Genomic DNA, 15958 nt, shown 5'->3' on the forward strand with positions numbered 1-15958 from the left:
TGAATAAACCGATATTTTATTAGAGAAATTTGAGTGGGCAAGAAATGTTTTTACAGAAAATTGCCCACACTGAAAAAGAGGTTGAACAAAGACCAAAGAAATAAAAGCCTGTTCATGATAATTCATGAAATTATCCCCACATGCATTCTCCAAGTCTTGCCTCTTTACAGGAAATCTGGGAATTGGTGTCATTGCCAAAACTGACATTTTGTCTGTTTCCTTCTAATTAGAACCTAATTCAGCGTGAATGCTCACTCTGTGCTAGAATTGACATGTAAAATCTGGAATGCCACATCAGTGAAAGATTAGCAAAAATTACATTCAGTAAAGAGGACTACGCTTGAAATGAAGTCTTGAATGAAGTCTTGGGATGCAGGTGTACCTGTTTACTTAATAAACCTCAAACATTTTGAGCAAGCATTTGGGTACCCATACCCGGGTAAATCTCCTCTGTTACCTTTCTGCACGAAAGCTTGGGAAAAATTGTGAAGTCAGTGAATATCTGCAGCAGGGCCCTGCAGCCAACAAGAAAATCAAAATGAGAAGCATCTTATCACACCGCTGGCGGTCTTATTGAAAGACTTTTGCAATTTCCCCCTTGTCATAGATGTGGAGAGAATTATCTGGCCACTGTGGGAAGCAGAAAGAAACAACACAACAAGATCAACAAATGTTTAAGTCACTTCCTCTATGTCAGGAACTTTTCTTGATGCGAAGGGTGAGATTATGGTTAAGCGCAAATCTGTTCTGATGAACTGTGATGGGCAGGTTGCCTCAAACACCAATTTAAGTCATGGGTCCTGATAGGGAGCTGGAAAAAGCAGGAAAGTTTTTGTCAATTTTCACTTTTGGTAATGGGTGGGATAAAGTTGTGAGAGTCAAAGTGAGCACTCATGGATACTCATGAAATAATATTAATGTTCCGCTGTTAATATGTCTAAGAGTTAAGCAGAATTCAAGATTAATTTTTTAAATGTCACAGATTGTATGCTCAAGAATCATTTGCACACATCTGCAGCCAAAGCTGAACTAAAGTTTACTTGGCTGATGTACTCTATGTGCAGTGATTACAGATTTATCATCAGACAAACACAGAGCCACAGATCATCTTGAATGAAAAGCATGAACCAGCAAAACTGTGCAAGAGAGAGTGAATAAGAGAACACATTACAATAAAATCCAAATGTCACTTCAGAATAAATGAAGAATGTTGAAAAGAAGCCCTTTAGTCTTAGGAAAGCTCCATCTTGAATACACAATTAAGTTATCCCACGATTGTGTATACAGTCTTCTAAAACAATTGGTAGAAAATAATATTTATTACCTGACAGAATCCAAAACATTGTTATGGACTCTCGTCTATTATATTTTGATGACTCCATTAGCAGCTACAATATATTTTTTTAGAGGAAAGTAGTAAAAAAAAAGTCACTGAACTACTGTAGGAAAGGACAGTTATTCTTATGGAATCTAGCACACACACACACACACACACACACACGCATTTATTTATATATATATAAATTATAATATATAATATTATTATTATTTTTATGATTATTTTTTTCACATGCTAGTTCTTCCAGATAGCTTAACCATCTCTCTTTTATTACTCAAAGTAAAGGAAAGGACAATATAATATGTTTGCAAAAAGCATAATCACAAATCATAAATGCAATGAGGGTTAATGAATGGAATAGGCCTATTAATATTTTCTGGGCATGAGCTTGCTTTGGGAAATACATCTACCTTTCCTGTTACATTCATTTAAAAAGCAAATGGTCTCTGGAATACAAGGAGCGAGGCTACGTCTCATGATTTTCCCATTATGGTGTGTTCCACCATCAAAACGCTGACCGTTCTCTAGCTCTTGGTTGTATCCAAAAAGGGGGGGATGAAAAAAAAAGAAGCTCATTTAGAAATATCAGCATACATTCTATGGACATGTGAAAAAAAAAATATTATCAAAATATTTATAGAATTCACTCACCGTAACAGCACACCAAGGAACTAAAATCATCTAATTAGGAAATGAAATAAGTTAACATACTGTCGCTTGTGACACGGAAATTTACATTATATACATTCTTTTTTTTTTCTTTCTTTTTTTTTTTTTTAAATAAACTCCTTTGTATTGATTGGTGGTTCCTTCAAGTTCATCTATTTACTAAAAAGCTCCTCAGAATATTTAAAAGCCCTGTTGGATACTCCCTGTAGCAACAAAGAGAAGATCCGGCCAATCACAGCGCAGTAAGGCTTTTTATGAAAAAAGTCCTTGCCAATCATCAGACACGGCAACGGTGAGCAGTCATATCCAAAAGGCGATATACCCTTAGCAAGAAACATGGCATACATCCACACTTGGAGAAAGAAAAATAAATTAAAAATATATATATTTATAAAATGAAAAACAAGTAACCACTGGGAGAGTTGTCAAGCAGTCAGGAAATGGAAAAAAAAAGATTTTATTAATACTTTAGGGAGAATTTTCCATTATTCCTTTTTTAGAGTTTAAAAGTAGGCTGTTCTTACCAAAACGAAAAGAAAAAACTAAAGAAATAGAAAAAGGAGACTCCTCTTCTTGCAGTAGAACTGTACATCTTTATATGCAGGTAAACAAAATGTAAAAGTGCTTTTTAAAGACTGTTATCCAGTGTATCGAAAGGAGTAGCAGGCACTTAAGTCCATCCCCATGTTGTAGGTGTCTGACAGTGTTGTTTTGGGTAAATCCCAGGATGTTCGTTCCTCTGATGGATAGACGCAGACATCCACACATATTCCCAACAAACACTACCCCAGGATATCCAGGTAGACAGGTGTGGCTTTGCCCAAGGCATAAAGAATTTTCTGGATGTCTTTGATGTTCAACCTCTGCTGTGGTTCCCTCTGCCAGCATCCCAGCATTATGTCGTACACTTCCTTGGGACAAACCCGTGGCCTCTCCAGCACACGTCCTTGTGTGATGCATTCGATTACCTGCATAGACGGGTAGGACGGAAAATGGAATTACTTCACAAATATTCAATTGCAGGGGTCCCCAACCTTTTCCAGGCCAAGGACTCCTGTATATACTTTATAAACTTTAGTATTGCATTTTAAGTCTGGCCCGTAACTATTCATATACTAATATGTATATATTAGTGCTTTCAAAATTAGCGCGTTTATGAGGCTATACATTTTTTCAGTTTAACACGTTGAAATTATTTAATGGCGTTAACACAGGGGCGAGGCCTAGGGTTGGCCAACGCCCTCATAACTCCTACTTCTGTCACTTTTTCTTGTATCAGTATCAGTGACGTGCCCCAACTTCAATTCAGCACCAGGCATGACTCAAACGAGTGTGGAAACGGTATTGTTCTCGGAGCGCAAGCTCTTCAAATACAAGCACAAAGGTGCCAGTGTGCACTGCAGTCTGTATCATTTTATATCAAATTGTGAAAGAAACTCTGATCATGCAATGTCGTAGTCAGTTAAGTCATGAAGTTACCAAAAAGGCGATTAAAGCTGCCTTAAAACTTTGCATGCATGTAATATGTTATTTATGAGTCACGTTTAAGAACATGTCTCTGAAATGGTTTTCCAAACTGTCCTGGAGCAGCTTTTATACAAAAATATATCTGCATTGTTTTTAGAGTAGGGGTAGGAATGGGTGGGTAGGTTTAGGGTTGGGTTAGTAAAGGCTTTTACCACATGAATAAGAAGCTGGTAGAACAAATCTGATTGGTAGCATTTTTCACTATCGATGTGTGCAACCTTTCTGCTTAATGGGAGCTAGGACAATCTGAGCTGGTAGCATAAATCGTCAGAACACCGGCACTGTCTGCCTTATGTAACACGCTCGATTCAACTCGTCAGTTCATTATTAAAGATTAAGTGGGTCAGAAAAGGTAAAACGAGTTATTATCAAAATATGATGCATGTCAGATCTGCGTCACGTTCAACAGCTGCAGCTCTCGCAATAGTAGGCAAATGCTCTAATAACCAGCAGGTGCGAGGTCTGTTCATCAACAACAAAAGAAAAAAAGAGGAAATCTTTTTTACTTTTATAGCTTTATGGATTCATCTGTATTTAGTTTAGAATTTAGTGTTTGACAACTATTAAATTTATTTATATTTCTGCTGAGGGGCACAGGTAGCTAAATATGACATTTATTATTATGGGTTTATTTGAAGATTGTTTTAAGTTCACTTAAATTAGAAATTATTTTTAAAGTCTAATAAATGTTAAAATGGATAGTTTTAAATTGTAATGTAATAAATGGCTATAGTCAATGGTTAAATATTAGGGTGACATTTTCTTTATATGGAAATCAGTATTAATTGGTATCAGTTTAATTGGTCATAAAAAATATGCCATTAAACAGATATAAACAATATATATATACTGCCTTTGTTTGTACATTAATTTGAAGATTGAATGTGAAATTATTGCAATATAAATGTATATTTAAAAATTGTAATGTTAAGTGGGATTAATCACAAATAATTTCAGAAACAAAATGTGTGATTAATGTTATTTTTTAATAAATTGACAGCACTAATATATAAATACACACACACACACACACACACACACACACACACACACGTATACAGTAATATAGACTACATCTAAGACAGACGAAGCATTTAGCTGAACTTTAAAAAAAAAAAAAAATATCTAAATAAAAATAGACTATCCATATGCAGTATATGATCCACAGTAACTAACTACTTGAGAACTTTTTTTTTAATCCAATACTTTTTTACTCTTACTCAAGTAACTATTCAGACTTATTACTTTTACTTGAGTAAATATTTCTATAAGTACTTTTACTTTTACTTGAGTGCAGTTTTTGGGTACTCTATCCACCTCTGGTCTGAAAAACTGTCTGATGTGTTTCTTTTGTACAGCAGACTTATTCTCTCATTTACCAGTTTCCTGTTTCTGTAGAGAAACCATGTACAGCCTGTAAATTATGATACGCAAAATGGGACCATCTCATGAAACTCAAGACATTTGCCTCTGTGGGTGGCTTCGTATCGACTTTTAGAAAAGACAGATGATTGTTCGAGGTCTCTCGGGTTCCCCGCGCTGACTCCAGCTAGTGGCTGTCTGTGTTCTATCAACTGAAATTTTGATTTAGTTTCTTCCACTGGCAGAAATGACACCATACGTTCTGATGCAATACAGTAGCCACCGTCCTTCTGGCAACAGAATATGAAGCAGTGCATGTGATTGGTATTCAAGCCCCTTCAGTGCAAAATACAAAAACACACATCTTTCTTGCATAAATCACACAGCACCTGTAGATTATGGTTCACTGAGCTGATATTGATAATGTCTGTGTGAAGTAGAGCTCAAACCAGCTGCGACTTGAAGCTTAGAGAGAAGCTCTGTGGCTTTTTTTCACTTTTCACAGCTTGGGAATCTGAAGTGGGGAATGAAATATTTTTGGCAGATCCAGCTGTGTTTGGTTAGCAGAGAAAAACAGAACACAGTTTCTAACATAGACTCTCTGCTTTATATTACTGGTGCCTGTTCTCTTCTGATTCCTGTTTATCTCATGAAAATATATATTATTTGTATTATTACGTGTATAATATATTAGTATATTTTATATACAGTGTTGGGAAGGTTACTTTGGAAATGTAATAGGTTACAGATTACAAGTTACCCTGTTTAAAATGTAATAGTAGTGTAACTTTTTCAATTACTTTATTAAAGTAATGTAACTAATTACTTTTGAGTACTTTTTGATTACTTTTCTAAATGTGTGAAAATTAAAGAATAATAAATAAAAGCATATACATCAACTCAAATACAGTTATCTAATAAGCATGTGAGGTATTCTGTGTAATAAACTCCTGAAACATTGGTGTTTTTTTTTAAACTGCTGTCTCTTTGTATATGATATGATGATAGTTTTCTCAAAATAAGTAAAATGCACATGAAGTGACGCAGAACAGTTCTAGAAATTATGTTTATGTGCTCGTGTACTCCTATATTGAGGCAGCAGATGTTCAAAACACTGCGAGCTTCAGTAGGCCTACACTGTAAAATATTTCCAGGATTTCACAATATATAACTGTAATATTTCACAGGTAATTACATTATTACCACTTCACAGGCTTTAACTGTGATATTTCACAATATAATACCGTATTTAGACTTTTACTGTGAAAATAATGCAGGCGCGGGGCTTTTACAAGAAACTACTGTGAATTCCGTCATTTTCGCGCTGCAACTGCGTCATCTGAGCTGAGCTCCCTGGCCTGGTCTCCTCACACTCGACGGATTCAGTGCGGTAAGTGTTTAATTTCAAACTTTGTCAATTTGATGACTGTTTTTAATATGAAATTTCATGTTATTTAAAAGTATGAACCAAATTAGCGTTAGTTAAGTTCTGTTTCATGTTTTTGTAACTTAGCTGGAGCAGACTCGCGTCTAGGTTTGAGTGCGCAAATTTGAATGATCAGACGTTGGTTGTGTTAATAAGTGTATAGCTAGTAGTACCATATTAAGTTATTAACTGTGAGGCTTCAAGTTAACTACACCGTCAAAATTGAACTTTAGCTTTGCTTAATGCTTTTCTTAGTTAACGTTCGTTACTCTAACAGCGCTCTCTTTTCCCACAGCATTTTTCTACCACCGGGAAATAAAGTTATAAGGTAAGCTGTGGCCTTAATGTGTGTATTATGACAGTTATGATCAACTAGATACATTATAGTGTTGTGGATTTGTGCAAAGGTGGAATACATTAATCTCAAATTAGTAATGTTAGCTAGCTGGGCGTCGTCCATATTTTTCTGCCGTGTGTGTGAAACGGAGCAGCCGTTGTCTGTCTCGTCAACAGAAAAAATAAAGTGCATTTTATTATAAAAAAGATATAGGAAAATAAATGTGTAAATGATGTAAATTGTTGTGTGCAAATGCATTGCCTGGGTAAATCACACACATCTAACTTTGTTGCAGGACTATTCTTGACTGTGTTTGTGATGTAAATGTTTTTCAGTTGCTGTTAAGTTATTTAAATGGTTGCTGTTTAATTGAATCCAAGTAATGTCACCTTGTTAAAACTGAGCTAACTTTAGTTTTGCTCAGTACTGCAACAGCAGTGACTCACTGAAGGTGATGACTGGGAACTGAAACCTTTTTAATCCCACTTGAATTAAACTAATATCTTTCTTCTCTGTCTTTTTGTTTATATATGCTTCTTGGGCATCAACCCAGAGACAGGTACAAAATCAAAGAGGCAGAGAGGACACATAAACCAGCAAGTCTGGACACTGATCAGGAAGCTCATTGACTTTGAATGGATGTCAGTCTAATGTAAGTTGTGTTCCAACTTCAGAACAGACTAACGAAACTAACGACTAACGAGTTTTTGTTTTAAGCTAGAATTAGTTATGCAGTAAGATGTTTACTTAAGCTATTAAAGGGTTAGTTCACTCAAAAATGTAAAGTCTCATTAATTACACTCCCTCATGATGTTCCAAACAATTTTGTTCAACACAAATTAAGATAATTTTAAGAAGTCCGAGAGCTTTTTTGATCCCGCTTATAGACTGCAATGTTATAACCGCTTTCAAGCCCCAGAAAGGTGGCTTGGGAAAAGCACAAAAAAGTCCTGGCAGAAAGCGCTGTCATAAGGATGTAGTGTAACAATGCCCAGTTCCAGGAATGCACTCATATTTTGTTGTTAGTACCAGTTTGCAACAATTATTAGTTAACAGTAAGTTGTTAACAGTTCGGAAAAAAAGAAATTATTTGTCGTTACACTACATCTTTATGCAGCGCTTTCTGCCAGGACTTTTACGTGCTTTTCCCAAGCCACTGAAGTGACGTCGACGTCTGGGTTAGCGGTAGCATGAGCCGTCAGGCAAGTGTTATTTAAATAAACTAATGATGTACTTTCAAACTTTCCAAAGTCTTGTTTTATGAGTACAGAACCTATTTGTACTACTGTAGAAGTTTGGCACCATTCTGGGCATTATTAGTGGGGTAATTTACCAGATACAGCCTAGGATCCATTAGGGCCTGCACTAAGCCATCCGGCTGATATCTCTAAATAAGCTCTAACTTTAATAATGTTCAACCAAGGGTAAAAAGGCTTCTGGGGGGTGTTTGGCTCGAGGTCATGGTGCAAAGGAGCCTAGGTTAATTTTACTCCGAACCATCCCTTTAAGACCTTTATCGGCCGATACCGAGTACCAATCTGATACCAGTGTTAAATTGTTAATATATTGTATTTTCACTGTGATGAAGAGACAGACTTCACTTGAACATTGCATCCCTAGGCAAAACACAGCGAACAGATTCCTATCACCATTCCATGTCTGAAAAAATCTCACTCCATTATTAAAATTTATAGCAAAATATGTTTAGAAATGTAAACGCCATAAAGTAAACTCAAAATTCATCAACAGCATATTATAAATGTAAACAGTACTTATTAAAGGAACAGTTCACCCAAAAAAAATGTATTTGCTGATAATTTATAGTTTATTTCTTCATCAGAACAGAATTTAAGATTTTTAGGGTTTCATTTCAGGCTAAAGTGAATGGAGCATCCAATGATGGAATGACAATCCAAAATACAAATATAAATGATCAGCAAATTTTAATTTTTAAGTTAACCATTTCTTTGAGTACTGCACATTATCACAAACTGCTCTGAAACCACGAGTCATGAATGAACTCAAACCTGGTGGATGTGCAACAGTTTTCACTTTCAAACGTGCAATTGCATGTCTTAAAACTGTTACTTTTTGAAGTTTAATAATCCCATTTCACTGTATATCGTGACTCCTGCCTTTCCGTCCATAAAATTAAGACTGTTTTTAAAACACCTTGGGTAAGAGGTGCTCATTCCTGTTTTTGGATATCTACCTTCCTGCAGAGTTCAGTCTGATCCAACAAAAGGTAGATATCCAGCTACAGGAATGAGCACTTCTTACCCTAAGGTGTTTTGCATGTGCTGTTGTGGTCAGCAAATAGCAAATTAGAAAAACTAAATGGATTATTGAAAAATAATGAGTGTAAAATATATTCTAATGTTAGACTGTATTTTCAAATATATAACAAAAATAGGGAATCTCTCAGACTTTGAAATGTTTTTTTTTTTTTTTTTTTTTTGTGGTCTTAGGTGCTTCCTGGTCATCAACCCTGATACAGGATCTAAATCCAAGAAGAAGCAGGGAGGCATCAATCAGCAAGTGTGTTCTCTGCTGCGCAAACTTGTGGATTTTGAATGGATGGCAACATAATCAGATTTTGTGTTATAGGAGTACTCCGGTCAATTTTAACATTGAGCTAATTTTTTTGTAAATTTGGAGTGCTGTCAATACAGAGAACAACAACAAAAATCGGTGTTGCCTACACTTTTTATCCTCTTTTTAAAATTTGCACCCTGTTCACTTCAATGGGGCAATGTTTAAACCTGCTTTTACCCTCTTAACATCCTTGATGTGTCATTACAAGTGCACAGCCAATGTGAGGGATTCCTTCAGAGTGAACACGAGTGAATCTGACTGCAGTAGATGTGAAAAATATGAATAAAAATGAAGTTTTTGTTTAGTATATGTTTAGTTACCTATGATCACACACGTGAACTCGACAATCGACTACTTTGGACTTCAACCGAAAACTGGATGTAAATACAGGTATGAGCGCTGGCCGAATTAACTTCATTTTTATTCATATTTTTCACATCTACTGCAGTCAGATTCACTCGTGTTCACTCTGAAGGAATCACTCACATTGGCTGTGCACTTGTAATGACACATCAAGGATGTTAAGAGGGTAAAAGCAGGTTTAAACATTGCCCGTTGCCGACTCCTGCCCGCTGTTATGCAATGACTCTTGCAACGTTTGTTATGATATTGTTGTATCAATTTTATTGAAAATAAAATAAATTGTGGAAACTATTGTTTAATCTTTTTTTTACTACTTTTATGTCATCATATTGCATTACTGTATTAAATTGTAAGTTTACAGTTAATTACTGGCTACTAATTGCATTACTTTTACAGCTGAAACACAATAAATTACTGTTCAAGTTACAGCTGATAACTATATTTATACAGTTATGCACTGTGAAATTACAGTAATGATGTGATATCAATAACTGTGAAATGACTGTACACAACTGTAATTTTACTGTAATTTACATTAAATTTCTTACTGTAAATTACTGTGAAAGTAATGCAATTAGTAGCCAGTAATTTACTGTAAAATCACAGCAGAATTTTTAACAGTGTATGTGTAGTAAATTAAACCATGTATTTGCCATTAATTTACAGGAGGGGCGGACTGGGAAAAAAATCAGACTGGAAAAATCAAACTCATACAAACAAATTCATGGACAAAACTATTTTTGGTATGGACCTGAGATAAAAAAAAATGTTTAAATCTTTAATTTGGGGACATGCTAAATAAATAAAAGTTCTCTCCTGAACTGCACCTTCACTTCCATTTTTCTCTTCAGTCTCTTTATTTTGCCCTGTTATCCATCTCTCTCATGACTTTGATTGAACTGATTGAACAAAACTATACTTTACAATACAATACTCTACAATACTACAATATCTTTATAGAAAAATCCTAATACTGTACACGAGTCATGTTTTTCCCTTACAAAAATTGACCATGCTTTTTTTAGCCTATATACAATAACCTTGTTTTGTTTTGTTTTGTTTTTTGCAAATGGATTTGTATTTATTTTTAAATAACTCAATTTGTAAAATCATTTTAAATTTTTGGTTACCACAGTTAAACAATAGTAACTATTTTCTCTGGATTTATAGTAATATATTAAAACGTTAATTTTCGTAAGGGTTGTGTTGTTGTCTGTCCGTAGCTCCCCCTAAACCTATAAAAAAAAATTTGATTGTTTTTCAGCTAAATTACTACTGTAACATTACTACAGATAATAACGATGTCCTTTATATAGTAGCCTATTTTGAGTGATGACTGATGAGCAACGTGCTGCTGCTTGATTAAATAAATAAAAAAACAAAGACAAAAAAGCATCTTTACAGATGAAACTGACCTGAACAGTATAGTTCTGCTTCTCTGCTCCAGCTGTGCACTTCTACAGTCCACTCTCTCGCATTGATACTCGGAGTCTGATCCAAACCGGAGGCGCGGAGAGCGCGCGAGTCATGACTAACACTTCATGACTTATTAGAGATTTAATTATCAAATGGCGGATTCGCAAATGATCGCTTTAGTACATTCGGCAGGCAATTATACAATAATGATATTAAATTGCGGGCAAAATCGGCTGCGAGGCCACAGGGAATTGTCCCGGTTCTCCCGGTGTCCAGTCCGCGCCTGATTTCCACAGACACGCAGAACGTGCAGGAGTCATATATTGCATTTTTGGGGCTTAATATTCACAGACACTAGTCCATGTCATGTTTTGATTCAAGTGTACTGACCTACTTTTGATTTAGTCATCCAAAATGTGGGATATTCCGTCCGCGTTAGGCATTCCGTTTTTATGACTGGATTCTACAAACTAGACTTGTGTTTCCGCATCCCGGAAATTATTAGGGCGGTATGTCTCAGAATAGTCAGTGCAATTTCGGAAATAAATCAGTTAAATCTGTATGTGGATGTGTGTAAATATTCAAATGTAATCCACTTTGTAATCGTTCAAAATTTCATAAGTAACTGTAATTTAATTACTCATTTTTTCTTAGTAACTGTAACTAATTACAGTTACATTAATTTTGTAATTAAATTACGTAACGCCGTTACATGTAACTAGTTACTCCCCAACACTGTTTATATATATATATATTGTATATATATATATACAATATATATATATATATTTATATATATATATTATATATATATATTGTATATATACACGTGTGTGTGGGTATGTATAGGTTTATATATCTTAAGAAACATGTAATATATTTTTACAGTTATTTTTACATTTTTTAATGTATTTTGGATGTGATTAACCGATTTGACAGCACTATTTATATAATATTTTACATATTTTAGCAACTTTTTACTAGTAACTATTATATAACTACTATATAATAAAATAACTTGTAGGACTATTATGATTGTTTACATCTTTTCTACTTATAATTGCCATCCTTCACAACATTGATTCTTATTAGATTAGCATTACCGTAATTTTATAATTTTGTAAATTCATGAATAATAATAAAAAAATAAAAATAAAATAATATATATATATATATATATATATATATATATATATATATATATATATCTCACTGTAATGTAGCTATACATACATTCATTTTCCAAAATATATTTTGTATAGGAAACATTTATCTTTTTAGGTTTATTGTTAATTTGTCCTACTCATATTTGTTTTTATTCCCAATGATGAGTATTAAATAATAATTACTGTAATTATATGGTAATATAACTATATGGGCATTTAACAATGTAACCAGTATTATTTATCATTTTGTTTCATTTTGTATTAATTTTTAAAATATTTTATATACATATATATACCCCGCACACACAATTATACAATTACAGCCTTCATTTTCATTATGCAAAATATAATATATTTATTTTTCCCCCTTTTGGTTTGGGAGTGAAATAAGCTTTCACAAAGTTCATCCATAAACTTCGCTTATTATAACAACTCTTTTCTCTTTTTATAATCTACAGTCACTGACAATTGAATTTTCAGCATTTTCTGCACATGGGATTATTTAGTTGCAACATTTTGTTTTAAATCCATAAATGAACCAATAAAGCCCAGTTCAGTCACAGTAGCGAACACGATGTTATAAGGCTCTTGTCGTACCATAACAACATTGAGTTCAATAGTAGTAATTATGAGATTTGTGTAAAAAAGTAAATAATAATCTTTGCTATTTAGAAACATGGAATAGTTTGGGAGCAGCATCTCTCTATGTGTGCACGGATGCTTGGAGTTAATCCAAACCTTAGTGAAATGTTACATGGCGAACAATAGCCGAAAATTAAGCAGCGATGTTCCTCATTAACATGTCACTCAAGGGAATGTGTGTGCGATGAATTCGCCAACAACATGACATTTCAACATGTGTACTTCCTGTTCATCTCATAGAAAGACGTCATGTTCAAGATGAGCTAGAGTTACCGTCTATAGCTGCCAAATGACTTAATATAACAGCCAGTGATTGTTTAATTTCACCTTTTTTGTCATCCTGTTAGAAGACTTCCTTTATTCTGACCAGACAACAACCTACGCTAAAATTAGCTCTGAGTTTGTCTCATATTGCTACATAATTGTCAGGACTGTGGGAGTCCAGATCCAGTTTTTAGTCCAGTAAAGACATTCTGTACCCATTACGCTTTTGTTGATTAATCTCATCAAGGCAATGAGTCTTTACACCTTGCATTCGCCTACGCCAGTCATAGAGCGCTTGTGGTTAACCACTTCAGCTGTTATTTTGTTTTTTTGAGAATTAGGCATATGCAATATTGGACCCACCGGTGGGTCCCTAGAGTTGATGTGGTTAACTAATAACGCGTGACCAAAGCTAGTCAGAGGGCTAGAAAACAGCTAAAAAAAGAAGATTTCTTGATTGTTTTTTCTTTATGAAAACCGATAAAATGAGCATACCTCATTATTTGCCAGCTGAAACCATGGTTGCTTGCCGTAGGTGAAGATCTCCCAGAGGATGACGCCGAAGCTCCACACATCACTCTCCGTCGTGAACTTCCTGTACATGATGCTTTCTGGTGGCATCCAGCGAATGGGCAGCATTGTGTGTCCTCCCACCTGTCGGGGCACCAAATTTTGATGATCAAAGACTAGTCACCTTCACAAACTCAAACCCAAAATCAAGCCACTCTCCACATTAAAATAAAGAGTTAAAATCCTTATTTGTATGTACCTGTATTTGTGGAGAAAAGTAATTAAAAGTCGCCTAGAGGCATAAAAAAAAATTGTCCACATTCCATAATTTCCTTGATTTTTCATAGCATTTTCTAATTTATTAAAGCTCTGTCACACTAAGGACGATAACCAATTTTTTAGAAATTACTCCAATTCTATGAGAACAGTGACCTACTCATCAAAACTCTGAAAATTACAATGATATAATTTCCATGTTATTATCATTAGAATGTTACTTTTTTCAGCTAAAGAAAAACAAAAAACAAAACTGACAACTAATCAATATTCATCTTTAAAGAGCTTGAACATTTAAATCAAGACAAAAAAAATCATAACTTGATTGTAGTTGATTCTATAAAAGTTTAAATTAAGAACTGCAAAAAAAAAAAAAAATATATATATATATATATATTCAAATAAGTCATTATCTATATATAAAAAAAATGGATTAAGGTTTCAAAATTTCCTAATTTTCCCCCATATTTTTTTATTAAAAGATTTTTAATAAGACAACTGTATATATATATATTTTTACTACAACATGTAAATAATAACCAAATTACTAAATTTGGTTGCATTTCATTACAGTATGTGCACTTACAGTGTACCTACCTATGAAAGCACTGGTAATATAAGGTAACTAGATTGGGATACTAGGGTCAGGTTTAGGGGTAGTTTCAGGATTAGTACTAGGGCTGGGCCAAAAAAAAAAAAAAATTCGATAAATCGTTTTTTAACATGACGTTGATTCAAAATTGATTCTCAAAAGCTGCGAATCGTTCTTTTCTGGTATTTATTTCAAAACACATTTAAAACAAGATCTGATTAACGTGAATCTTATCATTAGTCTTCTCCACTAGATGTCAACCGTATTTCCCTTGTGCAATGTTACAATGGAAAGCCTGTCATTCATTTAGCACTTATCATGGTGGAGATACTGCTGAAGAGAACCAAGAGGAAAGCCTTATGCGTGATTCGCAATGCTCAGGTGAAATGCTATAGTAATATTATAAATCTTCGGAACCATTTGGTATCACGCATAAGGCGCATGATTTCCGCAATCAATGAATGAATGGCGGATGGCACGGCGCACTGTTTTGTTTAGTAATGTACACACAAACTAAAGCGCGGCTTGCGGTGTTTTCAGCCTCTGCCTTCGCACTATATGATGACATGAATACACAAATCTCATCTTCAGCTGCTCTGAGAGTTTAAGGTTTAAAATACAGGCCTATGGTTCTTAAATTCTTTTTTTAATTCACCATTTGTAAATTGATGTTTGCTGTAAATTTTTTTGAAATATCAAAAGCATTTGTATTAAAACTATATTCACTGAATGTAATAAAAATTTTTTTTTTTTAAAAATCGAGAATCTAATCAAATCGAAAGCTTGCAAATCGAATCAAAACAGGACATCTGAATCGATACACAGCATTAGTTAGTACCCAGTTATTTTAATCACTATAATATGTACATCGCATTTACATAAGTAACAGAACTGCAAAATAAAGTGCAACCCTAAATTAGATCATTTTAGTTATCCGTATAGTTCTCGTTTTTTGGTGTTAAAAAGGGCCTTTAATCCTAATTTCTGTTTTTTAGAAGCTGACAAATAGATCAAGCCCTTTTGCTATAAAAAATAACCAATATGATTTACAAGATTTGTCAAGCCTGGAACCATAAAACTCAGAAACCAGGAAAGATGGAGAAAGGGAAAACAAATATATCCATTAAAGGTTTTTGACAGCTCCAAATCATCAAAAGCCATAAATAAAGTCTCCCTACAGGCCTTCCCCATGTTAAGCGAGATATTAATCGATTAAAACAATGAGACATTAATCATCTCTGCCCTGGGCTGGCACCGGACTGGATTGGTTTAGAATCCATTTCGTCTTCGTGTCTGTTGAGTTGTGTTAATTACAGCCGTGCCAGGACAACTGAGAGTTATGTTTCAATGGCGGCTGCGTGGTTATTGCGGCTTTCAACTCGTAAGTGGTGACTGCGTATTAATTACAAGGCTCATTAGTGGTTTGCTCACATGGGGGTCAGGCTATCGACTGCACGCAGGAATACAAAGCAGC

At 34.5% G+C, this 15958-nt stretch overlaps 1 protein-coding gene across 1 annotated transcript in view; it reads right to left on the reverse strand.

Annotated features, from left to right (window-relative positions):
• Positions 1-1573: 1573 nt before the first annotated feature.
• The window catches only part of LOC132125157 (NT-3 growth factor receptor-like), a 239498-nt gene continuing 225113 nt past the window's right edge, over positions 1574-15958 (reverse strand). The window contains exons 16-17 of the mRNA XM_059536416.1: positions 13602-13760; positions 1574-2976 (exon numbers count right to left, since the gene is read on the reverse strand). Coding sequence (XP_059392399.1) covers positions 2791-2976; positions 13602-13760 — 345 coding nt within the window. The 3' untranslated portion in view covers positions 1574-2790. The remainder of the gene's footprint in view (positions 2977-13601; positions 13761-15958) is intronic.

The sequence above is a fragment of the Carassius carassius genome, chromosome 43 (genome assembly GCF_963082965.1).
Source record: "Carassius carassius chromosome 43, fCarCar2.1, whole genome shotgun sequence".
NCBI lineage: Eukaryota > Metazoa > Chordata > Actinopteri > Cypriniformes > Cyprinidae > Carassius > Carassius carassius.